General features: G+C 46.2%; 3 protein-coding genes across 3 annotated transcripts; 1 reads left to right on the forward strand and 2 right to left on the reverse strand.

Moving 5' to 3' along the window:
* Positions 1 to 15,055: 15,055 nt before the first annotated feature.
* On the reverse strand, positions 15,056 to 16,016 carry LOC120445881 (protein Rae1). Its single transcript, XM_039626528.2, has 2 exons — positions 15,554 to 16,016; positions 15,056 to 15,497 (listed from the first exon to the last, which is right to left on the reverse strand). The coding sequence occupies exons 1-2, from the start codon at positions 15,914 to 15,916 to the stop codon at positions 15,270 to 15,272; spliced, it is 591 nt and encodes a 196-aa protein (XP_039482462.1). The 5' UTR covers positions 15,917 to 16,016; the 3' UTR covers positions 15,056 to 15,269.
* A 4,527-nt stretch (positions 16,017 to 20,543) lies between these two features.
* On the forward strand, positions 20,544 to 21,228 carry LOC120446671. The gene is made up of 2 exons (XM_039627744.1): positions 20,544 to 20,675; positions 20,750 to 21,228. The coding sequence occupies exon 2, from the start codon at positions 20,750 to 20,752 to the stop codon at positions 21,128 to 21,130; it is 381 nt and encodes a 126-aa protein (XP_039483678.1). The 5' UTR covers positions 20,544 to 20,675; the 3' UTR covers positions 21,131 to 21,228.
* An 82-nt stretch (positions 21,229 to 21,310) lies between these two features.
* Positions 21,311 to 23,976, reverse strand: LOC120446670 (protein ORD). The gene is made up of 7 exons (XM_039627743.1): positions 23,731 to 23,976; positions 23,026 to 23,672; positions 22,713 to 22,962; positions 22,472 to 22,651; positions 22,331 to 22,408; positions 22,001 to 22,275; positions 21,311 to 21,935 (listed from the first exon to the last, which is right to left on the reverse strand). Exons 1-6 carry the CDS (start codon positions 23,902 to 23,904, stop codon positions 22,021 to 22,023), a joined length of 1,584 nt encoding a protein of 527 aa, XP_039483677.1. The 5' UTR covers positions 23,905 to 23,976; the 3' UTR covers positions 21,311 to 21,935; positions 22,001 to 22,020.
* Positions 23,977 to 26,170: the final 2,194 nt, after the last annotated feature.

Consider the following 26,170-nt stretch of genomic DNA (forward strand, 5'->3'; position numbering starts at 1 on the left):
TTCGGGACTCGCGGATTCGGAGGCAGGTACGAGCAAGTGGAGTGCCTCCCGCTCACTGCAAGCACTCGAAGTTGATTGATGGGCTCGGCATTGGGCGATTGGGCGATGGGAAAACTGCAGAGGTGGGCGTGACAGCCCTCCGCCCCCTTGAGAAAAGTGGGAGGAATGATCGGCGGAGTCGTGCGGCTTCTGGCCCGAAATCAATCTGGCTAAACGGTAGCAAATGGGCGGATGGAAAGCGGAAAATGGGTTTGGCGCTGCGGAGGCGTCTTTGGCCTGGGAGTTTGCCTCGTTATGGATGGCAACGGCTGTCCAGGGACATCGATCACCTCGACATCAGGTGGGCAGTGATCTTGCGAGGAGTTGAGACGGCAGAGTCAGTGCAAAGTGAAGGGGCGGAAAATGCCTTTGAAATGGTCTGATTTATACCGGGAATTTGCTTGGCAATTAAAATGGTCTATGTTATGTAAATAAGTAAGCTAACAAATTTATAAGCATGAAACACTAATACTAGAAAAGTTTTAACGAATCAGTGGGAGGTCACACAATAAAACCATTAAACTACCTTGCAAATAGATCTACCAGAGCTCTTAACACCTTTATTGCCATAAATTGGCTTGCCTAACGAAACTGCTCGGGCTAATGAAATGCAAACCGCCAATTGAGATAGTAAATGCAAATGCATGGCCCAGCAGAAAAGAGTTGCCAATTCCGCAGCCACAATATACGAGTGCTCTAGTTGGCCAAAAAAAAAAAATAAGGAGAAACGATTACCAACTGACTCAGCCAGGCCAAAATTGGCAATGTGCCAGGCGAAATAAACAGTTATTGAGTTGACTGTTTGACACTTCCCGCCGCGATTGCCCAGGGTAACTGGGAAATGGATACGACACCTGGTAGGTGACTCCACACCCACACCCACACCCACAACCACTGCCCCTTTCCTTTCCCGTTACAGTCGCTCTATTAATTAAATTAATTCCCAATATAAATTCAAATGGGCAAAGCGTGCCCGCTTACGAGTTCTAATTGGGCGAGTGCGAGTCAATTAGATGGGGAAAACAGGAGTCAGGGAGGCAGGAAAAGCGGAAAAGCGGAAAAGCCCGCCCATTGTGAGCCAGTAAGTCAGGATTGTCGGAGCTGCAGAATGGAAAGTCGCTTGCGGGTGGCGAGGCCTAATTGTTTATTTATGGAAAGGCCTTTCGCAACTCTTTTGCCTTGAGAGCGAACAACCGGGCCTCACATTTCATTAATCACGCAAATGCTTATCGCCTGACCAGCAGTAGGAGCTCCTTTTCCTCGAAGAGCCCAAGTCGAATCGTGGCCATAATTTGTCTGACTTGCTGGAAAAGCAACTAAGAGAGCATCGATGGTGTGAGTGCGAAAATGCGCCTTGCATGACCAGGCGAAGCTCCATCCCAAAACCCAAACCCAAAACCCAATTCCAAACCCAAACCACTCATCAGAATCATTGGTGCTCCGCCTGCTGACCACTTCCGTGCCGGTCTGCATTTTTCAGCGGCCAGCTCTGATTTTGTGATGCTTCAATTCTGGAGGAGCTGGCCGGAAAATTACAGGGCACTGGGAAATGGGAGAGGGGAGAGGTAATGCCATGAGCGGTCTACTGTGTGAAAATTCTGTGGGAGGCTCTCAAGTGACGAGCAAATCTCACCTGGTCGAGAGCAACATTCCATTGCGTTGAGGTGTTGGGATTGCACTTAGAAAAGGTTTTGGCACTCCAAAAAAATAATAATAAAAACATAATTTAACATGAAGGGATAGCTTGTTTCAGATTGATATATACAATGTATATCTGTTTAGAAAGTTTGAAGTTTATGAAATAATTGTAGTAACTTGGAAGTCGTTTAAAGTACTCCATCTGCTTTCGAAAGGCCTCTCGTGTGGAGAAGGAGGCCCTTCGATCCTGTTTGCAGTTTTCTCGGCCTTGTGTGGGCCATTACAATCACTTAGCTTGAAAGCGGCCCCCAGCTACACTGAACTTTGCTCTCGCCCACTCCCTAAATTAAGATGTTATCTGATCTGCCAGTCGTAACTTATGTCATTTATGTCCACGATATCTTCGGACCCACCCACACTGTGCCACTTGGAGGCTGGGAAGATTGCGCCAGGAATTGGCCGGGGAAAAAAAAAGGAAGAGAACAGTCAGCAGACAGCAGACAACCTGGCAGACATTGCGCTGCTGCTTTTCGGCCATATTAGCAAGGCAAATTTCCCAAAAGGCGCAGGAAAAGCGCTCGAAGGAGCCGGGAAAACGGGAAAGCGGGGAAACGGGAAAAGCAGAAGGGGATGCGCCAGGCAACAAGCATGTAGTACAATCTTGAAACTCGAATAACGGAAATAAAAATTATGAGCCCGGAATATTTTAGCGTTGGCAATTTGCATAAGAAAACCGTTTTCGAGAGCTGCAAAGGAACTCCAGAGAAGGCCGGAGAAGTGGCCACAAGATTGGACCAGACTCGGGCGAAATGTCCTTTTTCACGTACAGCCGGAGGTCCTTGGAGCACGTGGCTACGTGGCTAGTATGGCAGTAGGCCACTCCTCGAATGGCCGTGCAGTTTATTGTTGTTTTGGGCGTTGTAATTGATAAGTTAATTTACATTTTTATTGAATGGCCCAGGCAATTGTTGTGACTTGTCGCCGTGCTCTTTGTCACGAAGGTCAGCCTGCTTTGCATACCCATGCCCATGTCCATGTTCAGTGGGCGGAACACAGCCACCCACTTGGATACAACCACCCAAGTTGCCCATTTCATGCATAGCGAAATATGTACAAAAAAATACGCGGGTGAGTTAATAAAACGAATTTGCGGTTTATGTGCCCGGCAAGTCGGTCGTGTTTGATGCTCAATTGGGCGGAAGGTCTGGGCCAAATCCAGGAGGAACAATTGATAAATTCGCACAATCGAATGAATGTGTTGTGGTTGAAGCGAACACAGCTGGTGTGAAATCTAGAAATGAGTTTAATTAAGTGCTCAGCAAAACATGCAACGCCAGTTGATGCATGTTGTGCGCTTTTTTGGTCAGCTACAGCTCTATTGTTCTCCTTTCACTGCTTAATTAAAGATTTCCGGTATCCATAAAGCTATTGTGATAAATAGATTAGAACTGGAGGCAAAAAACTAAACGCACTTTGGCAGATTACATTCTGTTGTATATATTTGCCTGCACATATAAATACAAATATGTATCTTCAATTCAATATTAGTTTTACTCGCGCACAGAGTGTGAGCAAATTCAGACTCGATTCTATTCATTTAAATAACCACTCTTGTGCGTTGGATTCGAAACTCTCTGTTTGATTGTTTTGTCCATTTCTTCTCGGCTGGGTCGAGTGGTTCCGAATTGAGAATCGGGAATCGGGAATCGGGGCTCCATATCCATATACATATCCATATCCATTTCATGTTCCATCGCCCAGTCGTGCATGAAAAGTTAACGAGAATTGATGTTCCATGTATCGCCAAGGCAAAACAAAGCATAAATTTCTCAGTCGCTCGCCGGCTGAAGCTTCCAGTTGCCAGTTGCCAGTTGCCAGTTTTACATGCAGTGGCAGCCGCAGTTGCTGCTGTTGCTGCAACGCTGTCGATATCGGACTACGTCCAAGTACATTGTCCAAATACACACACCAGCAGTCACCGAAGGTCCCCAATATGCCCTACCCCCATCCAATGCCCCCCACCGAACATATATCCCCCGATTGTTCTTGTTGCTTTCTCTTGGCCGACGCGACGTTGCATAAATTTTCAGCCAACGAATTCAATTTGCGTAACGCATGCGGATGGGTCCCGAAATGGAAACGGGTTGCAAATGGATGGGGATTGCTATCGGGATGGGGAGCACTGGACTGAAATGGTCGCCGCGCTTCTTGACCGAGTTTACGTACGGTACTTTCCATGAATCAGATGCATCTAAAGTCGTTTGGTATTCGGAAGCATATTATTACTTAGTTCTAAAGGCATGCAGCAGGCTTTCATCTTTTTAGACACCTGCTACCCCATAGGCTTTGTGCCCAAACTGTTGCACTCGTCATGCGGACCACTCTGGTCACGGGCCCAATCAGTGTCGCGTCTAATCCGGCTCCCCATTGAGTGCCTGTCCAAAAGCAAGACCAAAAGACAAAAACCAAAACCTAAACCCAAACCCAAACCGAAACCGAAACCCATGGCTGCATGGAAATCACCTCGTTGACTTGTGGCCACTGTGGGTGGGCAAACTGCCGCCAGGAGACTTGTGGAGGACGTGTGGATCAGCGGCGTCCTCTCCTGCCTCTCCTGCCTCTCCTCCTCTGATTTGAGTTGATGAATTGCAGTTTCCAGCGACGGCGTCCTCTCTATTGGCAAACAAACTGAGTTGCGATCTCCAAGGAGTGGGTTATCCGCCCAGCTGGAGATGCTGCCGCACCGAGATAATCGCTCTTGAGCTGATTACGTGGACAATGGACCAACTGGGGAAAGAGAAAGGAGCACTTCGGCACGGCTGAGTGGGTCTGAGCCCCTGAAGAAGATTCGCCCGCTGGATGTGGATGTGCTCACTTGCATGTGCGATTGTCAATTGCGGTGACACTGGACTTTAGAGCCACATTCTGAAATGGGTCAGCTGTTGTCCAAGCTAAATGGTTTAACTAATAAGTTTGATGTTTATCAAGTTAGTAGTTCGTTAGTAGTTGTAGTTCGCCATCTGAATTGCAAATGCGCCAATGATTCCCTCTACTGAAAAGTGTCAAATATCGCCAAAAATAGCAAGTGCATATGACGATTGCAGTGATGGGCTTTCACCAGCGGATTATATTGATGTGGGCCTGCAGCAATTCACACTAAACTGAACGCGCTACTTGTCCAACTCATTTCCATGGCCTCGCGTCAATAACTTGTATCGTATTCTGGGGCAAAATATAACAAAAGCTACAAAACCCAATTAATTTCCAATCAGCCAGCCGATTGGCAGCTTCAATTAGTCGCACCGAACCAAATGGCAGTAGCCAACCGATTCAGAATCGGAATGAGAACCACTATCTGTATCTGTAGCTGCATCCGTATCTGTATCTGTTTCAGTATCTGTATCTGTATCTGTATCTGTGGCAGCGGCTGCGTCAATTGAGCGCTAACAAAGATAAATGGCTGAAGCCACAAAATTGATTTGGTTGACAGATGAATTGTGGAGTCCGCTCTTCCTCCTCCCCCTCCCCCCCGCCTGTGTCTCTTCCTCGCGGATGTCAAATCTGCAACTGCAACAATAAGTGCAACATGATCTGCAACTGTTGCCGGTCAGCGCGAATAAAATCAAAAGCATATTTCTCAATCATTCATTGAATGGTGGAAAATATTTCGAAATAAAATGGCAAATAGTAAGGGGGCGGAGTGACGAGCGGTGCCAGAGGGCGTGGCTGCAGTGATGCATATCGCATGAAGCACTTAAATTCGTTGCAGGCGCAGTCGACGACTCGCAGGCTTCACTGTCGACCGGTTGCACTGTCAAATGAAATTACGCATACGCCATGGATGCCCGCTGCCCACATTGGATGGCCAGGGGTAGAAAGAGGAGGGGGCTGGAAAAAGGGGGAAAGCTGTGGGGCACTGTGCTACTGCCAATTGACACTTTGACGCATAAATCAACTTTATTGTTTATTGATTTTTATGTTTGCCCGGCGTGTTTTTGTGTCATTTTATTAAATCTTTGTCTCCGCAATCTCAGAACTCGCCGCCGTTCATCTCACCACCACTTGTGCTCGGTTGTTATTCATTTATTTGAATTTATGCGATTTAAATGAAATTGGTTCATTGTTTGCCGAGCCGGGCATCACTCAGTCACTCAGTACAGTCAATGCAGTCAATGCAGTCAATGCAGTCAATTCATCAATACATGGAGCGCTGGACATGTTCAACAATTCATAAATCGATTAAAGATGTTTTATTTTTTTATCTTTCATTGAAAGCGAGAAATGTGTGCCGCGCAATAAATGTGAAATGACTCGGTCGGTTATCCCAAATGAAATCGCTGCCCTCGATTGTGGTTTTCGTATTGGGCATTCGTCCATTGTGCGGAAAACAGAAAAAATATCCAATATAGTTGTGCTATTTCGCTGACAATAAGTGTAGGAAGCTGCATTTATTTAAGTAAGCTTATTACTAAATAAAATCCTTTGCTGGGTTTGAAAAATTCATTATGATAAACTTTCTTCATTTCAACACCACTGCCGCACCATCGAAGATCATTCAGTTATTCAATCAAAGCTGAAGCGAAACGAATTCATGACCTCGGCGGTAAAGTCAACCGGAAAAGCTTTTGAAACATAATGGGAATTCCGCAGAAAGTTTCTTCGCAAGGCAACTGTCAATGGCGAAAACTTGGTCCTGCCGAAAAACAGATATGGCCACATAGACGGGGGCTCCACTGTTTTAGACTCCACTGCCGTACAAATTAAAATTTAAATGAGCTGCTGGCGCTCACTTTCCACTTTCCACCACCTTCTATTTCCCCCCGCTGTTTTTCCGGGTACCCAGCTCCGAATATTGACACGTGACAAAGTTGAGACGCCAATAAAACATAAAAAGCGGGAAAACAGAAGACAGAAAATAGAAAATAGAATACAGACAGCAGGCTCTCTCGCCCTCAGCAATAGAATCGAATGACCCAGCCAGTCATTCGCCGCTTGGCTTTTCCCAAACTGAACTGAACTGAAGGCGCAAAGTGTTCGAAACAATTTCAATAACCGTTTCCGGAAAACTGCTGGAGGAAAGCTAATAGAAGATGCTAGTGGAGCTGTCTGATGAGCGCCGAGTGAACTGAATTTACTGAATTTAATTGAAAAAAGCGGCAGGCAGCCATCAGCCAACTGATGGAATCGATTTCGTTTGTTTCTGTTTGAATATTGGCAGTGGCCCTACGCTAGAGTTCTATTTGTAAACAGCCGGGTTAATTGAAAATGCCGCAGGTCTAAATAATTAATTGTGTTTTTCTCGGTTTTTATATACGTACATACATACATATTCCCGTTGCCAGCGGATGTCGAAGGATAAAGTTTTCAATTGAGCGAAACTATCACGAAATGCCGGCTTTTTCACCCAGAGTCCCGCTCGCTGAGCCCGAGGATGGCGGAAATTCTGGAAAATCTGTTGTGCTAATATGACACAGCAAATGCAGCTTTCCCGAACCCGCAAAATCGACCCTTTCACCTGAGCTCGTAGTTCCGCTCACATGTTTTGCTTTTAATCTGCGACAGGGCATTAACTTTCCAACGCACCCGGCACAGCCTGTAAATTGCTCCACATCGAGCTTCACATCGGGCTCCACATGGCCCGAGGTCAGAAGGACTTTTCCGCCTCCGCTTTCCACCGCCCCTCCACCCCCCCTCTCTCCCCAGCGAGCTGACAAGGGGCTTAAGGTCCGTTTTCCGGCGACATTTTATGAGCATTTTCTGCACCGAAACTGGGACGAAGTGGCCAACGTGCTGGAGCACTGGACATGTCAGCGAGCCATATTGAGGATGGCCAGTGAGCTACTCGGGGCATTGGGCAGAGTTTAACGCCATTTTGGTGACAGGACACAATGTGCAGCTTAGGGATAGCCGCAAAAGAAGATGACTAGATTTGCCATTAAAGTGGAATTTCCTGCAGCGGCATGTTGTATAACATTAGGTAGTATTCACAGGCATACTAGACTTTTTGAATTGAAGTAATATAATTGTTGCCATTTCCAGAATTTAAATTAAATAATTAATGCTCAGAAATTTTCATTTAAAGTTACCAACTCAGACAACGTAATGTGCTTCGCTTTTCGACCAATTGAAAAGTCATCCCCAAAACACGGCTCTTGGCCCCAACTCAACGTACTTTCTCCTGTCCAAGTGAGCTGTCAGCAGTTCCATTTGTGGTGCTGCACTTTAGCTGCAGATAGAGAGGTACATGTCCATATCGCTGAAAGACTTGGTCAGGAAGCCAGACACATGTGGCCCCATCGGCGGTCACAAGACTCAAATTAAGAGCTTCTCAGTTCTCAGCTATAGTATGTAGTTTTCTTTGGGCAATCAGAAGTTTTGCTATCAGGCAAGTACCATGGGTAATGTATATCTTAAATCAACTCAGTTCTGGAGCTATGATTAGGTTATCCTTGGAGTACAGACACCTCCACATAGAAGTGTGAATATCCAATGAATGCAGTCACCTCTGCCTGACGAAATGCCAAAAAGTGGCAAGTGGCAAGTGGCATTTGCAAAAAGTGCTGCGCTGATTGCAGATTCTGTTTCTGCCACAGCCGGGGGCAATTAGAAGAATGCGCCAAATGGGCTCCGTAACTCGGTGGAGCTCGGCCTGGACTGGAAAGGCTGAAGGGCGGAAAGGCGCTAAAAAACACATTAAAATTAATTATGGGAAACACTCGACGCCATTTGCCAGATTTGGTAGCGCGTTGGGATGAATGGGATGAATGGGATGGTGTGTGGTGGCCATCATCTTTTTTGCAGCCGCGCTTTTTGGCAACCAGCTGAGCGAAATGAATCCATATGTGCCGGGGCGAGGTCCTTTTGGCCATTTGGTCCTATTCCCCTTTTCTCACTTCAGAGTTAATTATGTTGACATAGTCAGTTTCCGTAATTTCTTACTTTGAAACCCTTTTATTAAAATGAGGGGCGGTGCAGTATTTTCCGTCAGCTCTCCTGTACTTTTTTTGTATTTCTGCGACAGCCACGCCCCCCGGCCCCACGGCCCACCGGGTGGCCGCCCCTTTGGCAGCAGTTATTAAGAATTCATGCCACACCCAAAGTTCCACAAAGACGCCCACGGCTGGGTGGGAAAGGATGGAGGGGGTGAAGCTAGAGGTGGGGGCATCCAGATCGGACGACTGCCAAGTTACTCAAATTAATTAAGTTTCGCCTTTGCCAACATCGAGCATACGCCCCATTGCGCGACCGCCCACAACCCACAGCCATGCCCACCTAGCGCCCCAAATGCACACCCCTCACCCCCTTTTTCGCTGGGGGGTCTGCGGAGCTTTTAAATTTTTCAGATGACATTTGCCAGACATTTTGCTCCATGTCTCATATTTTCTAACCGCAGTCGCCTTCGCCGCAGCAGCGCCCCCTGCCGGCCAGTAGCGGAGCCACTTTGGTGGTGGTGTGTGTGTAACCTTTTTAAAATTTAAAATTAATTGCTTTGGCGCTGTTTTAATTATTAAAAAACTATTGATGGCACGGAACTTGCAGCTGCAAAAAAGGGCAAAGCTGAAAAACTAAACGGCAGACGAACTTTTCTCATTGGCACCGCTCTCGCCGGAAAAGTTTCGACTTTAAAAAGCTTTTTTCGAAGTTAACCATCAACTGATTGATCGGAGTCAGGGGCGGGCGATGGGCGGGTACAGTGAAACCCCTGAGATCAATCAAATACGCGAATGTTAACTATCACTCTGAATACTAAAGCATTTAAATCAAATTTTATTTATTTTATGTGTTGGTACAAGAGACCTATTTGCAACTTATTTGCAAGCATCTGCAGCTAGTGTGGCATTTAGCGAGGCCTCACTGCCCCGGCGAATCGATGAGTCTTTGATGGCTTTGTTGTGTTCCACAGCGGCACGTTCCGCTGCTCCGGTGCGGCAATTAGCCAGGAATATAATAAAACGAGTGCTTGCTGCACTGACAACGTTTACCCAAATTAGCCGCTAAACACAGAAATAAAAAGCCAACAACCAACAACCAACAACCAAGGCGGCTAATTGGGCAGCAGCCAAACAGCCGAGCATCCCAGTGGCCGGGGCCAAAATAAAGTGAAATAATATGCAAGAAAAGCGGGCCAAGAGGGCCAAGCCATATAAGAGTCCGCGATGATGGCGGCAATTATAAGTGGTGGTTTTTTCAGAGGTGGGGGGTTTTTCCAGAGGTTTTCCTTTTCGGTGCTGCTCCCTGGCGTGTTGTGGGCACCGCCTGGTCAACTGCACGTGCGGCTATCGCAGAAGCCATGCAACGTGGCGCAGCTGCGAAATTCAATTTAGCTATGCGCAAAAAATTAGCAACAATTTCCCAAAAATACATTTCGAGAGGCCCAACGCCACTCCCCTCCCCCCGCCTCTGAAAAGCCGGCCGCAACAACAAACAAAAGCGTTAACAGCCACGCAATATAATTGAGTGGATGCCAAATGTGGGCGGTGCGACAGAGTGCGCTATACTCGGCCGGGAAAGAGACAGCACGTGCTGGGAAAATGCGAAAGTGGGCTTAGTTGAGCCGACTGAATTTTCCGCCGCTGGAAAATGCACTCGCGCTGACCAACGATGTTTAAACAAGCAATGCAAGACTAATGTATAATTTTATATATTTCAAATATTTACAAATGTATTTAATTGTGTGCTTTAAACTTACGCCTATTTAGAAGTTTTATCCTTTCTCTCTATAAGAAATTCCCTGCTGAAATTCCATTGCAGTTGTTTTAAATTACACAGCAGTTTCTCCATGTGTACTTTCGTTGAGGAATTAATATGAACTGAATAATACATGTGACACGCAAAACAGAAGGGCATGCCGATAGTCGCTTCTGTTTGGGCATTGTTTCATTATTTGGCCCGCTGAACGCTTTTTCCATAGCTAGCCAATTTCAATTTTTGTTTTGGCTTTGTTTTAAACATTGTTGCCGGCTTTGTTGCTGCCGCTGCCGCTGCAATTTCGAACATTTGTTAACGAATTTGTTTGCTTGTTGAACATTCTGAGCGTTCCGCACTTTGGTAGCGCCATTGTTTGTTTGCCCGGCATTGTTGCAAATGACGTGGCAGCCGCATGGTGCACCTTCCGCTTCGCACTGACACGCACTTAACTGCCGCCCAGCCACCCAGCCACCCACTGCCCCACTTCCCCTCTTCACACCCGCGCAATTGGGAAATGGCCTACGTGACGCGTTTAAAAAACAATCAATTTTAATTTCAATTTAAATTAGTTGCCGCCCCCTCGCCGCCCGCCGCCCGCTGCCATTGCAATTCGCCATTAAATTATTTTTGCTCACTTATGCCACTTGCCACTTTGCCACTTGCCACTGCCCTTTGCCGGCGAATGTAATGCAATTTGGCCTGGTGCGCTCTATTGTTGAATTCCATTTATTACTAAATTCCGGCTAACGGCTGCAAAAAGCCAATAAATTTCACTTAAACATTGTATGTTTTAGATGCAGCAAAAGACGAAACTTTAAGTAGCAAACTATCAGAAACTACGAAATAAAAGACCAGAAAAATGTCAAAGTGGCAAAGAAGGTTTTTCTGAATTGTTATGATAATTAATATTTATGTGAAGTTTAGTTTTAATTATTAACTAATATTTTTACACTTTCGAAACGCACTGCCAGCACAAAAATAAAACTAAATCTCGTTATGTTTGCATTTAAAATTGTGTTTCATTTCGTTTCTAAATATTGTTCACCTCCGAACTTATCACACATTTCGGCTGGCATTTGCAAATTACTGAGCATAAGCATATTAAAATTACAAACGGACCAAAGCCTATTTGTTGGCCAACATTAATGTGTTAACAATTAAAATGGTTGTGCAGCGCTATTGGCATTGTTGCCTCGCATTGCATTTAACTCGTATAAAAATGCTACAACTCGTATGTGTGTAGTTGGCCAACTCTTTGTTTAACCGCTTCAGAACACGAAAAGTTTCTGCCCAAGTATATAATTTCATTCCAATTCGAGTTGGGATCAAGTGCTGAGCTTAACCAGCACCTAAATCAATCCATCCAAGGGTTTGCCGGATTTGGGGATGCGTGTGTATCTGCCGCTGGCGCTAAACTACTTAACAGCAAATTTTGCGTAATTTACGTCCTGACCAAGGAGCAGATGGCATTCCAGGCGAGGCTGTGTATCTGTATCTGTATCCCCGTATCCCAGTATCCGAGGGATGCCGAGATACATTTGGGCAGCAGCTGGGGCTGCAGCCGCAAACATGTGTTCCCTTAAGCAAGAACAGATTTCTGGGGGCGGACTCGCTCACTGGCACTGGTACGGGGATAAATTATTGGGTGCGCCTTTTGCAAATCCAACTCCACCTCATCCCCGGTGCCGAAGTATCTTTGTATCTGCACATCCACACATCCGCACATCCGCATATCCACACATCCTGTACGTACATTTGCGTATCTGCGGTTGCGTGGTCTTGGCCTGTACGAAATCAAAGCATTTAATGGCGCTTTTAATCTTGTTAATCGCCCCTTTCTGGCCCGTCTGAGATTTTCAGATAGTTTCGCCGTTTGAGGGCGGCCTAAGTGGGCGTGGCGCACGAAAATTGCCCTGAAACGAAGCAGATACATAGTTAAGTTGTGATAAGCCCAGAGGTTTAGCAGCTGACCACAAACGGCAGCGGAAAAGAAACCAGCAAAATTGTTGCACACTTGAGGTCGTTTTTAAACGCAAAGCAATGGATCTGGCCAAGAATCGGAGTCTTTAACGTGGCCAAAACGTGGCTGTGGCAGCCACACGACATCTTCCTATCCACTTGGGCGTCCGTCAAGGACAATTTTGACATGTTCAAATCCTTTTTGCACAGTCTCCTCCGACGCACAATGAATATTATTTCTTTATGCAAATTTCCTTGGGAGCTGCCACTTGTTGGAGGGGCAGGAAGAAGCCCACCTATTCCCTATTCCCTATTCCATAGTCCCTATATCCGCCCGGTCTCCTTTTTTGCCCATTTGCGTGATATTTTGTTGAGCAAGACAAATGATTTCCATTTAATTTATTTTCACTGCTCCGCTCCGCTCCGTTTTGCTTGGCTCGTGGCGGCAAAGGATTTAGCTGAATAAATTATAGGTTGAAATTGTTACATCTTGGTCGGGTGAAGGGTGGAGTGGGGGAGTGGGGGAGGGGGGTACTAGTTGAAGACAAGTGCAAATAAAATAAGGGCGCAAGCCGCTGACAAATGTTGGCCAATAGAGGAAGGCCCTTTGTGCAGCTAGCGATACGCTCGAAATGAATTTATCGCTGCTCTTGAAGTGTCCCAAAGATCTGCTTACTTCGCTGGAAACATTCAAGATATGGAAAGGAACTTACCTCAAATATAGTACGTATATCCATGTAAAGGCATTTTGGGTTATACCACCAGTCTACCAGTCTAACCTTTAAGCTGAAAAATCCCCGGAGCAGCATTAATTAGTCCGCAGAGCTACAGAACTTGGTCCATGGCTATTTGGGGCTTATGCAAACATGGCCAGCTGGTCAACTGGTCAACTGGTCAGCTGGAATCCTGCCCTGCAGACACACGCGTGTGATTCCAGATCCCCATCCTGCAGCCAACTCCTGCGATTCTCGCTGAAATTTCACACTTTGTCGCTTTGCATATGGGCACCTAAGTGGCAGCTGGCCAAAGGGGCCAGAGGGGGCGGGTTGGGGCACATGGAGCTGCAAGCGATTACAAACGCGCCGACTTGTAAAGCAACTTTGGCTCTGTACATCGCAGCTCGCATTTGGTTCTGGCCTGGTTCTGTTGGCCCAACGATTCTGGCATCGCGTGCCGCTTTCGCGATAATGAAACCGAAAGGCAATGCGCACAAAGCCATCTAAAATCCGGCAGATTGGAGCTCTGAGAAGGTGGCCCCAACTGGCGGAGACTGAGCTGGGTGGTTCCCATAAACCAAAACGCCAAGCAATATATCTGAAGTATCTGAAAATATTAATAATATAAGGTATAATTTGATCTAAAGCTAACTTATATATGCCGAGATATATATCTTTGAGAGATACATTTCGAATGAAAAGGAAATCGAGGCCTCTGTATGCATAACTTGCTATTGCAATCCCAAACGGGCGACTTATCAAGTGCGAATCCTTCGACCAGCTGGAATGCCGCCGACTCCTTTGGCGAGCTGCCCATCTGGAGGACAAGGAGGGACATGGCGGGATTAAGAGGGATTAAGAGGGACAAGAAGCCGTGGTGGATAAGAGAAGCTAGCGATGCGTGTAACTTTTTCAATTAATTTGGCCAAGCTTGAGAGAAGTTGTGAGTTGAGCTTGGCTGGGACATGGAGCCACCGTCGACTGAAACTCCAGCTGAAACTGTTTACGGCTGAGTTATTTCAAAAATGTTTTGCATATCAGATTGAGTCTCTGCATCTTGGCATGGGGCACGGTGGCATGGTGGCTCGGTGGCATGGTGGCATGGTGGCTCCGGGCGGCACTTAAACGCCTTCGTTTTAATTTAATAAGAGCTTGGCAGGCGAACTGATGCTGATTCAACTGGTAACTGGTAACTGAAATGGTAACTGGTAGCTGCTCTGCATCGCAAATGAGCGCAGTGGAAAAAGAGTCCGCGGATATTCACATCCACATCCACATCCACCTCCAACTTCATCGCTGCCGCCACCGCCAACTTTGGCTGCAAGTCGGACGCTGCTGCATGTCAAATTTGAATTTAGCTGCATTTTTACAACTGTTGCAAAGTCGCTTTCAGTTGCCAGTTTCCCAGTTGCTCAGTCTTCAGCTCTCCTAGCTCTCCTAGCTCTCCGCTCCGGATCTGCATCTGGAATCCGCCGGTGGCGGTGGAGGAAATCGCATGTGAGCCAACTCAGACAGTTGGCAATTTGCATAAATTTAGATTAGTGACATCTGACGTGAGTCTCTGATATGCAGAGCTGGCGAGCAGGGAAGCGGCATTAAGTGCGGCTCTTGGAGATGGCGGCGATTGCCACCTCCTAATTCTCAAACCAGATAAGACCCATCTCCTCCACTACATTGCAATCCATTCGAGACTGCCAGCGACAATGGAATATGATTTATGGAGTGCACTCGAGATGGGGCAAGGAACGAGGCCGAGAAGCTGCGTCAAATTCAACAGCTCAAGTGGAAAATTAATCGCATGCAAGCTCATTATGAGCATTAGTTGACGGTTTGTTAATTGTCGCCAAACGGGAAGCGCAGGATAACAGCAGAAGGAGCCGCTTTGCAGCCCAAGGAGCACAGGAAGCCAACTTGAGCTGCAATATTTCAATCAAACTTGAGTCGACAGAGAGCAGCTCACCTAATTGCAATTAGAAAATGGTCTTTAATCTTGACATAACAATACTTGCGCTGCTGATAGTTCGACAGTTTAAAACGGACGCAAGAATATCTGTGACTTTTTGCTGCAATCCAAGTACTCGTTTACGCATAGGCAAACAACTGGCCATCGCCGCTGATGGCGCACTTGGTGATCGGCTGCGGATGCACCTTGCTCTCCAGCAGCGTGGAGCACATCTGGCTGTCCCAGAAGCAGAACACCACCGTGGCAATGCACGATCGTCTTGGCAATCAGCTGGTTAGCTCACTGTTCCGGTGGAGCGCCAACGATCGCACATGGCTGTTGCCCTCTCCCGGGCTCTTCATCCGCGCCTGCTCAACGGGTCCGCCTAGCAGGGTGTAGACCAGGATGGATCCATCGCCGCAGGCCACCACCGCCACCTCGTTGAGGACATCGGCGGCGTAGCTGCGATCCGGCAGCTCCTTCCGGATAAGTTCCATGACAGCACAGTCCCAGAACTGTAAGGATTAAAACTAGTAACTGAATGTAGTACAGCTATGGGTATGGTACCCACCCTGATGGTCTTGTCCCAGGAGGTGGTGGCCAGGTAGTTGCCCGTGCCCACCTTCCTCAGCTGGTTGGATTCCAAGTGCCACTCGGACACCAAGCCATTGGAGTCGCCCAGGTACACCTTGCTGCCCAAGTCGTTCCAAGCGATATCCAGTGGTATGCCCTCCAGGGACTTCATCACCTTGGGCACCACCCTGTCCGATTGCACCTCCCAGATGCGCACGTTGTTGTCCCAACTGCCGGCGCAGATTGCGTTCCAGCAACTCGATGGTGGCACAAACTCCAGGGCTGATGTGGAATCGTTGGGCGGTTCGGGTAGTTCGTAATCCTGTTGCTGGTTTTGCATCACTTGGCCGAATTGATTCATGACTGGAGTTCCAGCTTTGTTGTGACTAGGTTACGAATCATTTTTGACGTTTTGCAAATCAGATTCACAGATATACAGTGAGTGTTGTAACCTTAAAAGCGTATGCAAATATGGAGCTCTTAATGATCGCTGCTAGCCTTAATGATCTGTGCAAGTTTAATCAAACGCTGTGGGGGCTTTGCCATCGAAACAATTCACCCATTGGCCCATATGCCAACGAGAATTCCAATAAAATGAACAGCAAGCCAAACAGTTGCCCCCTCTTTTTTGTGGCCCATGGACCGGGAATCCCAGCGAACGTGCAAATATTTTAACTAAAATGGCGAGTGCGAGTTACTTTTATCTGCTCTGGCGCAAAAATACGAATCGGTATTTGTGTATGTGTGTGTGTGTGGCAACAACTTTGGCAAGCCGAACCCACAACCAACCCACAACCCACCGCCCCCGCATTGCCACGCCCTCGCACGCACACTAACACACTCGTGCGAGGGCGCTGTTTTTCAGTCAACATAATTTAACTACTTTTATGGGCAAAGTAATGCGCCGCTGGTGTGTGGAGTGGGTGGTGGGTGTTGGGTGGAAAACTCCACCCACCGACGCCAACTGAACTTTGCCCATTCTCCACGTGTATCACGTTTAAATTTCAGCATTTTCTTTCATCTCACGCGTCTCGTGTGCAATATTCACAATCTATTTTACACACCATGTGTTTGCGAGTGTTTGCACCACCACGCACCACCCAAAACCACCTAGTACCACCCACCACACACCTAGTACCACCCACCACCCACCTAGTACCACCCACCACCCACCTAGTACCACCCCCTTTGCCGTGGATGCTGCTCGCCCGAGTTTATTGGCTTCGCAGCATACTTTGAAATTTACTGAGTTTCTCTTGTAATGCCTTGCTATATTGAAATTAATTACAAACAAAGGATGCTCCTTTGGGCCTGGAGGAAACAGCATGCTGCGCCATGTCCCACCCACCTGTTCCCCCTTTTCCCAGTTTTCCCCCTTTTCCCAGCTTTTCCAGCTCTGCGAGCTTTCCATCCAGGAACCGTGATGAAACGAATGCTGCGCCGGAGGCTCTAATTCCTGATGTTTTTCTCGCATCAAACAAATGGCGTCGGCGAATAAAAGACATTTTTTTCAGGGGCAAGTGGCAAGCGAACTATTTAAATTGAATTTTTTGCCATTTCACGCTTAACTTATTTAACTCATTTGGCCATAATTGTTGTTTTGATAATTGCCAATTGTTGTTTTTTCTACTTTTTCATCAAATTAAGTACAAATGAGAAAATTCAACGCCAGCGCAGCGCAGCAAAAAGCGGATAATTAAATTCTCAAATGCGCAACATAATTCAGAGCAATCCTATTTTGCACTTAATAAATATTATTTTACGCAACTCGCTGGTGGAAAACCAGAAACGCATGGGAATTTTTTTTAAGGGAACTGAAAAGGCTAGACCTTTGTAAAAATTATTTATTTACATGCGTCATTTTTAAGGACTATCACTGAGTTCGGAAAATGGCTTCGCAATTTAGCGAATTAATCGAGCAGTTTTTGAAAGCATTATTAATTAAATCAAAATATTTATTGACCCTATGTTTGTTTTCGCTTATGCAGCCGATACAAACGATCGATTTCAATTAAGCAGCAAAGTGAAACCCCAAATCGCAGTAATTAAAAATGCTGTTCTAGCTCGGCCCGGCCAAAGGGAATTTGTTCGATTGGCAAGAAAAACAAGGCTGGAAATGGAAATGGATGAAATTTCCTCCGAATTTGCCTCGCAAAATTGCATGAGCACAAGAGAGAAATGCATTTGTTTGCCCAACTTTGAAGAAGTTCAACAAAGCCGGCTGGCAAACTCAAGAGGAAGTGTCTTCAACCCGCTCAAGGCCGCTGATAAAAGTCAACACAAAATGTTGAGAGTCAACAGGGAAAGTTGCTAATACAGATATATATATGTATGTATATATGGACAAAAGGGAGGAACAATATTCGCATATTTGCACATTACAAATATGGCACAAACGCCCCCAAACAGTACAATTAAAAAAGAGCTTCAAATTGAGAGGGATTTTCCAGGACGGCTTTTTTCGTTTGTTGCCCCAACATTTTCAGGACACGCTGCGCACATTTAGCCAAATTTTATTACGCCCAGACAGACTGAGTAAAATGGTTTCATTCCGGAGATTTCTTTTCGCCGTCTTTTGTTCGGCAGATGATGTCTAGCCCGAGTTGCTAATGAAATTTGCCCGTTTACGACGCTGAAAATTGTCCTGCCGCAGGAATTCACCGGATATTCGGAGTGTGGGGGGAACTTTTCAAGGACTAAAGCAAAACAAAACATTCGATTCAATTTCAGGTCGCAGCTGTAAAAAGAAACTGAAAATGAAAGAGGATATCAGCGGAGCGAAGCATGGCATGCATATTGTATTTAAGACCTTTAAACTTTTCGATTAAAGCATACTTTTATATTCCTCTCGGATATTATTGGCTGAACCCTATAAAAGCACTTATAATAAAACTCAGGACATCTCGGAGTCTGTCTTCACTCCAAGGAGCCAACTGCGGTGTGACGGAAGTGCGGCTGAAATTAAAAAGGAGTTTAACCAAATTGCTATTGAAGCGCCACGAAGCGAATGAGCAGGGCGTTGCCAGGAGATGGTGGCCATGGAGGAGCGGTGGCTTTTGCTCCTGCGGTTTATTTGGGCACAGTGCCAGTTCACGGCAGACCCAACAGTTGCTACTCGCTGGATGTGGTCCACGGCGCCAATGCAGTGCGGGTGGCGGAGGAGCAGGGGGTGGACTCCATGGACTCCATGAGGGGGCGTGCAAGGATGCTGTCTGCTCAGTCGGGCGACAGCTTAATTGGGTTAGCAGCGTCAACGGCCTGTCCGCCGCTGGATCATTGGGACTGACACGGATGGCCACAGCCGCCCGAAACTGCCGCCCATCCACCATTACCACTCCATATCGATTTTTCTGTTCCGCAATCGCTTTGGATTATTCCGTAATTAAACGCAAATGCAGGAACCAAAAGCGCGCTTACGCCGCTCTTGACAACACTATCTCATACCCTTTTTTTTTAAGATTCAAGATACATGTTGGGCTGGAAAAGGGAAACTTAATGCAATCTGGTCAAAGTTTAAAGATACTATGCTACATATATGCAATATTTTCTACTGGTACTTTAAGGTACTTACAGGGTATCTGATAGAGCTAGTTTTTCCGCGACTGTGGCATTAAAGCCCGCACTTTTGTTGAAACAAGAAAAACTAAATGATATCTAGTCAGGATTTAGAAAACTATGCTATATACTTGCTACTGTTTGGTATTTACAGGGTATCTGATAGAGCGCGTGTTTCCGCGACTGTGGCATTAAAGGCCTCACTTTTGCGTTGCAATTTGATATTCCGCTCTTCTCTTTTTTGGCGCCATCGATTGTTGCTCTTCCTGGCTGTTTTTGTGGCTCCGATTGCGGGTTGAGGCATTGAATGGCTGATTTTACCTGTTTCGCTCACCTCGGCGCTTTGATCGGTTAAATGTTAATGACTTTGGGGGCGCATCTCCACCGAAAGTGGAGTTTTTTGTTCAAGGCGAAAATGCGTGGAAAATTGCTGGCAAAATGAATCAACATCGGGCAGTATATTTAAGCGGGTAAACTTTAAAACATTTATAACATCGCACTGAACTCGAAACAGTAAAAAATTGTCTAATTTTCGCTGCCTACTAACATGTAATTCAAAGGCCACTACGGGTTAAGCTCTTGTTTGCTGGCCAAATTTTCCAAAACATTTCACTTCACGCGGCCGGAGACCTTAAACCACCGTCAAGCTGCTTATGTTGTTTGCATTTTGTTAAACAAAAAATTAAATAACACACATACACATTCACTCGCGTCCCGAGGGGCGGTAAGTGCTATTATTTGTTGTTTGGTAAATGCAACAAATGCCCCGCCCATGTGCAAGGGACCATGGAGCTGGGAGCAGGGAGCAGTGAGCTGGGAGCATGGAGCAGGGAGTGGAGGACCCGCAGAACCACAGCGACAGCAGTGGCAAAAACAGCAACAAATTGCAATATCTGGCAGGACACGGGAACGAGGACACGGGGACCTGCATCCAGGCGTGGCATCATAATTAATTCAAATTTGAATTTCCTTTTGGCGCAATGCACGCGCCATTTTACATGCTGGGTGGCGGTGGGCGGCACTGCCACGCCCACATGTGTGGCATGCTTTGGCATTGGGGCACCGGCATAATAAACTGTTTAAATATTTAGTCGAAACGAGTTTTTAATACTCGTTGGCGCTTTTAGCAGCTGCCAGCGGTCAGTGAGTGGGGGTCGTGGGTCAGGGATTGGGTCAAAAAGGCGGCGAAGATACTGTCCTTTGGGAAACATATCCTTTTGCCACGTCGATGGTTTGCAGCCAAGAAATCATGGGCAGCTAATGGCTATCAAACGCAGAGATGGCCAAAAAGATATCATTTTAGAATAGCTGTCAGTATGGATTACTCTACTTTGGTTTCCTTTATAGGGAGAGATCAAAGATTTCTTTCTCTCTCCTCAAATGGTATATATAGATAAAAATTAGATTAGATATATATACCATATATAGGAGAACTTTATATTAGGGGAACTCTGTGCTTTAGTGTTAACAATGCTATAATTTCGAGTTTCTATATCTGGGATAATGGATCAATCGAGCCACGGTCTTACCCTTTTTTCACATTCGTCGAGAACACAAGAAGCCCAGTAAGTAGCGCATTTGAGGCACTTAAAAGTGAAATATAAGATATATGATATAAGATATATATGATCCCTGGCAGATGGCCAACGAAGCCGGAAAGCCGAACTTGAGGTCACGCTTCTGCACCGTCTTGAACCACGAGGTCCTCGATCCGAATGAGTACATGGTGCACTTCGCCAAGCGGAGGAAGGGTGAACTCATAATCGGGAGCCAGGTCTGCGGTTGGTGCTACAAAATGGATTTTGAAAACCTCGAAACACCCAAGTCGTCCAGGAAGCAGTCCCCCAAACGTTCGGATGCGCGGAGTACCAGCTCACCAGGAGCAGAAGAAGGAACAGGAGGAGCAGGAGCAGAGATCCCCAGTCCCTCCACTTCGAGTGATGCCTTAGTGCAGGCTATTCAACCCTGGCTGGGCAAAAGTACTGCGTCCTTGGAGTTCGCGGTAGAAGATCATCAGTAGGGGGCTTCAGGTGGTGACCGACCATGTCCCTTAGGTCCCGATACTGATAAATTTGTAATATATTTCAATAAATAATACGACGTCTGTCTTAATAACATGCAGCAGCAATGATGCTTTCTTTTAAAATCTCTTTATTTCTAAGTAATACAAACTCAACATAACCGAATTTGAGAAGAATAAATGAGCATGAATAAACATTAATAAAATAACTTTACTGTGTAATAGACTAATAATACCTTAGGATGGAAAATCTTCGCCTCGCCTACTACTATTTTATGGAATGCAGAGAATGTATAACTACAGATTGTGTTTGCCAAAGGATGATGTCCCCCATCAGCGTCCGAAATAATTGCCCCAACAACCGCCAATCACTCAAGTCCGTCCGTCAGTCACTCAGTCAGTCATTCAGTCTGGCAGTCAGCATTCCATCAGGATATATCTCCGGGCTCTTGGCTTTCCAACTGGGTCACCGGGTGATTTTGGCTAAAAATGGTCTTGGTTAGCGCAAATGCATTTCGCCGGCAAATGACGCGTGCTTCTCGTCTGACAGCCATTGTAGTTGCTGTTTGTGAGCGGTTTGTCGGCGGTGCAGCAGATGGTGGTGCAAGGACCCTCGACTGCTCCACACCAGTGGCACTCGAACTGACAGCCGGCAAAACCCTAATTGAAATGGAGCTGAAGAATGGGTTTTCCAGCCGCTGTGAAGTTTGGACCGTGAGCTCGGGCGTAATTAGAAAATGAGCATGGAAATATTTGCGTGTGAAAGCCGCAGACGGCAGATAAATGAAATTTGTTCGAGGCGAAGCTGAAATTGCACGCAAGTCAGTTGGTTTGGGATATGTGCCATGTTTGTGGAATAATATGACTCACCTAGTGCACTCTTTTGATGGCTACATGTTCGGCTGGTCTTTGCTCACGGTCTCCTTGAGAAACTCGAGGTCGGACTCGCTTTCCTTCACCACATCTTCGAATATTTCCCATTGCATAGCGCCCGAGGATTCCCGATTTTCCTTCTGGAAGCACTTGATCAAGTGGCGACCCTCCTGCAATAGTGTGAATGCACTGGGGTACTCGATGATGACGATTACGCCCAGGAACAAGGCCACATCCACGATGCGCTCCAAGTAGCGGTGGCATATCCATCTCTAAGGCAAATTATACAAAGTACTTATTTAGTTTTATTATAAGTGAGTAACTTACAGGATCGGAGTCTTTCTTGGAGTAGAAGTCGTTCATAAAGAAGGCCGTCACATATTGCATGGTGGAAAACTCCGCCAGCTGTTGAAGTATATACGATATATCCAGTTTAAATGATCCTTTAGGTATTTCTATTTTACAAACCGTTTCCAAATGGCTAATAACGAGAACCGACTGATTGACATGCGTGGCCAGGTCCAACTGAAAGGCCACCAGTAGAATATCCTTGATGTTGTGATCGGTATGATCCCTCCAAATGTTGGTGGTATCGCCGGCTGGTCGAATAGAGGTTCTCACTTTGGTCAAATCAAAGTTCTCGAGGTTCTAGTGGATATGGAAAAACTAGGTAACCAATGAGCAACCAACTACAATATGATGTGCTCACCGTGGAATGCTGCTGGTCGTTGTCACTTAGGCAGGGGACCAGAAACCATACGGTGTACTCCTGAGCCGTGATGTACTCGAAAATGTGGCGCACCTGGTTGAAGACCTCCAGTATGAATTCCCGCTCCGACAGACGCACTGCCTCACCGATGTGCAGGCATGTTTTGACCAGCTTGCAGATCACATCGTTTGATGGCATTGGGTCGGAATCGAATAGCTTCACAAAGGTCTCGAATGGACTATCGGGATCTCTGCAATCAGCATGTTGGTTAGTCCTTCATAAATGGGAATACTTTCGGAAAAGTTCGAATTACCTAAACTTTCTGAAGGCGTCACCATCGCCGTCGCTTTGGATGACCTTCAGCCAGTTGCCGGAGCACTTCTCGTGCAGCTGCCTCAGGAGATTGATCGAGTGCTGGGGCCGCACAAAGAACTTGGCGTGGAACTCCGGGAGGCGGCACGTTTGCCGTTTGCCGCCGTCGATCTGATAGGTAACAATGTTCAGGAAGGAGGCATCGAATCTGCGCTCGACGGTCACGTGGGTGACTTGGGAACGCAGGTTCCTAGTGGTCGCCTCCTTGGCCTTGCGCTGCGCCCGCTGCTCCAGTCGCTCCATGGCCTGCCTCGAGGTGGAGGGTCCATCATCCAGGTCGCTCTCCGGCTCCGGCTCCGGCTCCGGCTCCTGAGTTTGCTCCGTGGCCTTGTCCTTATCCATGGGATGCATTTCGAAGCTCATGGAGACACTTCCCTTGCCGATTTCCAGCTGCGGAATCGTCTCCAGACTTTCTGCATCCGGATAGGTGAGGGAGCAGAGGAGCAGGATGGCCTGGGCCACGGGCGTGACGGCCGGTAGATCCTTTGGCAGATCCTTGACCAAACTGTAGATGATCATGTGCACATTGTCCGCTTTCGAGAAGTTGATTTCCACCGCATCGCAGCCCAGGCAATTGTTGATTTTCAACTGATGGGATATATCATTTTAATCGGTTCTTCTCGGTCTCGATATTAATACAACTCACTGTAATAAATTTAATTGTGTGGTTTTTATTTAGCTTATTATCTCCGCACATTTCTAAGAACAATTTGCAATTATTAGTATCGCTCAAAAACTTTTTGGCGTTCTTCAGTGTAGGTAAGTGCTTTGGTAGCTCCATCGCACTATCGATAGGGCTGCAATCGATGACTAATGACATTGTCCCTAAGTCAGTGTTGGGCAATGTTCCATAGAAGTCAAAACGCTCTTTCAAATTCCGTTACTTGTGACAAGGAGATTTGAAATGATGATTGAGTCTGACACATTTTGCTTGTTTCGACAATTTGAACAAAGAATCTTGACCATCATCCAGCTGGTCCCAGTCCACTAATTTGTTGCTTTGGGGACCTGTAAGCGAACCTAACGCAAATTTATGAATCGGCAAGGAACCAGCATTATTATGAGCCATGGGAAGTGAGCCATTAAATTGGCTTGGCCAGGCCAACAGACTGGATGCATAAAATTAGGATTAACGGCTTTCTAAGTGCCATCAAAAGCCCAACTGTCGTAATTCCCAAATGCACGCACTGAGCAACAATTAGTCCGAAACTCCGCCCAGCTCACTCTTTTCAAAGAGCCCTATTTTGTTGGACAGTTTGAGTATGAGATGATGTTAAATTTTGGGAAACGGCAAACAAAGGCGACAGAAACAAACCAAGATTGTGATTTTCTTTTAATTTTTATGACGCTGTCGGCAGAGTTTTCGCTGGATATTTTACGACTCGCAGGAAAAGGAGAACATTTCCTTATCGCCGCCTCTGATGAGGCCCAAGGAAATCATTTATGTATATTTCTGGGCTTTCTGGCAAATTTTATGTCTTTTGCATTTTTAATGATGATTGCCATTTCTGTATTTTCTTCCCTGGGATTTATGCACTAGGGACCTGAGGACCACACGTCACGCATTTAATTGCGATTTAATAGTCCAAGTGATCGCCAAAAACTTTTGTACAACGAATGGCACTCGACTTTTCTGTTTCTGATTCTGATGTATGTAGATACATATGACCACACATATCTCGAGAAATGTGGAGGAGATTCAGAATCCCTGGCAGCTCGTAAGGCCAGCGAAATTATGGCAATTCAACGGACAGCGCCGATCCAACCGAATGGCCATGCAATTAGATGCCAGCCTTGGGCCACGTGATTCCTCCAACTTGGGATCCTCCTCTCCAGAGATGCAGAGAAGAGATGCGGTTCCAGTCCAGTAGTCGTTGGGGCTTTATCGCCAGCATAAATTTGCGCAGATAAAAGCGCGAAAAAAGCGCTGCTCATGTCCACACAGCATTCTTGCGGAAGAAGAATCGTGGATTGGGGGACTGCCCCCACTTGCAATGTCCAGAAATTATAGCAATTTGCTTGTCAAATTGTTGCCGACTTGGCCAATAAATCGTTGGCTTTATGGGCCGCTCTGCGTCGCCAGGTGATCGCGATAGAGTTGTTTTAGAAATAAATTCGCCAAAAAGGCGATCCTGCTGGCTCCGCTCCGAACCGCTTAGTGGTTCGTAAACTTGTAAAATGTGCAATTTGGCGGCCGGCTTTTAGTTAAGTCGATCGTTTTCTTTATTTTTACCTGCCTGATTTCGCTAATTTAATGCCTCTTTGCCATCCAGTCGGGCCAATTGAATAGTTGCACAAATCGCTGGCGGATTCAGATCGCTGGGGAGCGATTGAAATATGGTTATGGTGATTTACGTGGCTGTGGGTGGTAATTTGCCATTTTTGCGAGTGATGATGATGATGGCGGGCTGTTGAGCAGCCTAATTTGATGGCAGTTTACTGAGGAATTTCAAATATATTATGAGCTGAAAATGACTAGCATTATGAGCATTATCATAAACAGTCTAAGTTCCTTAAAAATAACAAATTCGCTTTAATATTGCTTTCAATATTAATATGCCATTTCCAGTCCACTTTGGCATTTCTTCGAGAAATTTCAGGTTAAATCTGTAAAATTCGCCTTGCAGCTATGTACGAAGATATTTTAAATGAAAAACCCTCATAATTGCACCACTTGCATTCAGCATCCAACCAACAAATGTGCATTCCCCTCCCAGCCTATGCCCACATTCTATTCTTCCATTCCCAATCCGAATCCGGATTCTGGCCATGCTTCGCATCTGCAATTACCAACATTTTTATTGGCTCACCCGTGGGAGCAGCGCTTGCACCTGACACTGTTCGTGTCTGTGCAGGGTATGCAGTAGTGGTTACATCACTTTCTGTAAGGGATATTGTACTAGCTCTAGCATACATACAAAATATGGCATAAAGCTTATAACAATACTCGCATCGTATCAACATTTTAAAGTTGATACTTTAATATTTCGAGTAAATAAGTAGGAGGTATCTTTTAGTCGGTCAACCCTTGCTCGCAATTCTACCATGTTGTTGCTGCGAAATGCCAGATCCTTGAAGCAATCGCA

Source organism: Drosophila santomea, chromosome 2R, assembly GCF_016746245.2.
Source record: "Drosophila santomea strain STO CAGO 1482 chromosome 2R, Prin_Dsan_1.1, whole genome shotgun sequence".
Classification (NCBI taxonomy): domain Eukaryota; kingdom Metazoa; phylum Arthropoda; class Insecta; order Diptera; family Drosophilidae; genus Drosophila; species Drosophila santomea.

Bases quoted from the DNA above. Each gene is read 5' to 3' on its own strand.
- LOC120445881 (XM_039626528.2), bottom strand. From the start codon at position 15,916: ATGAATCAATTCGGCCAAGTGATGCAAAACCAGCAACAGGATTACGAA. The intron at 15,498-15,553 runs GTGGGTACCATA...TAATCCTTACAG, and splicing joins CCTGGGACAAGACCATCAGG to TTCTGGGACTGTGCTGTCAT.
- LOC120446670 (XM_039627743.1), bottom strand. From the start codon at position 23,904: ATGTCATTAGTCATCGATTGCAGCCCTATCGATAGTGCGATGGAGCTA. The intron at 22,963-23,025 runs GTAATTCGAACT...TGCTGATTGCAG, and splicing joins GACGCCTTCAGAAAGTTTAG to AGATCCCGATAGTCCATTCG. The intron at 22,276-22,330 runs GTAAGTTACTCA...AATTTGCCTTAG, and splicing joins CCAAGAAAGACTCCGATCCT to AGATGGATATGCCACCGCTA.
- LOC120446671 (XM_039627744.1), top strand. From the start codon at position 20,750: ATGGCCAACGAAGCCGGAAAGCCGAACTTGAGGTCACGCTTCTGCACC.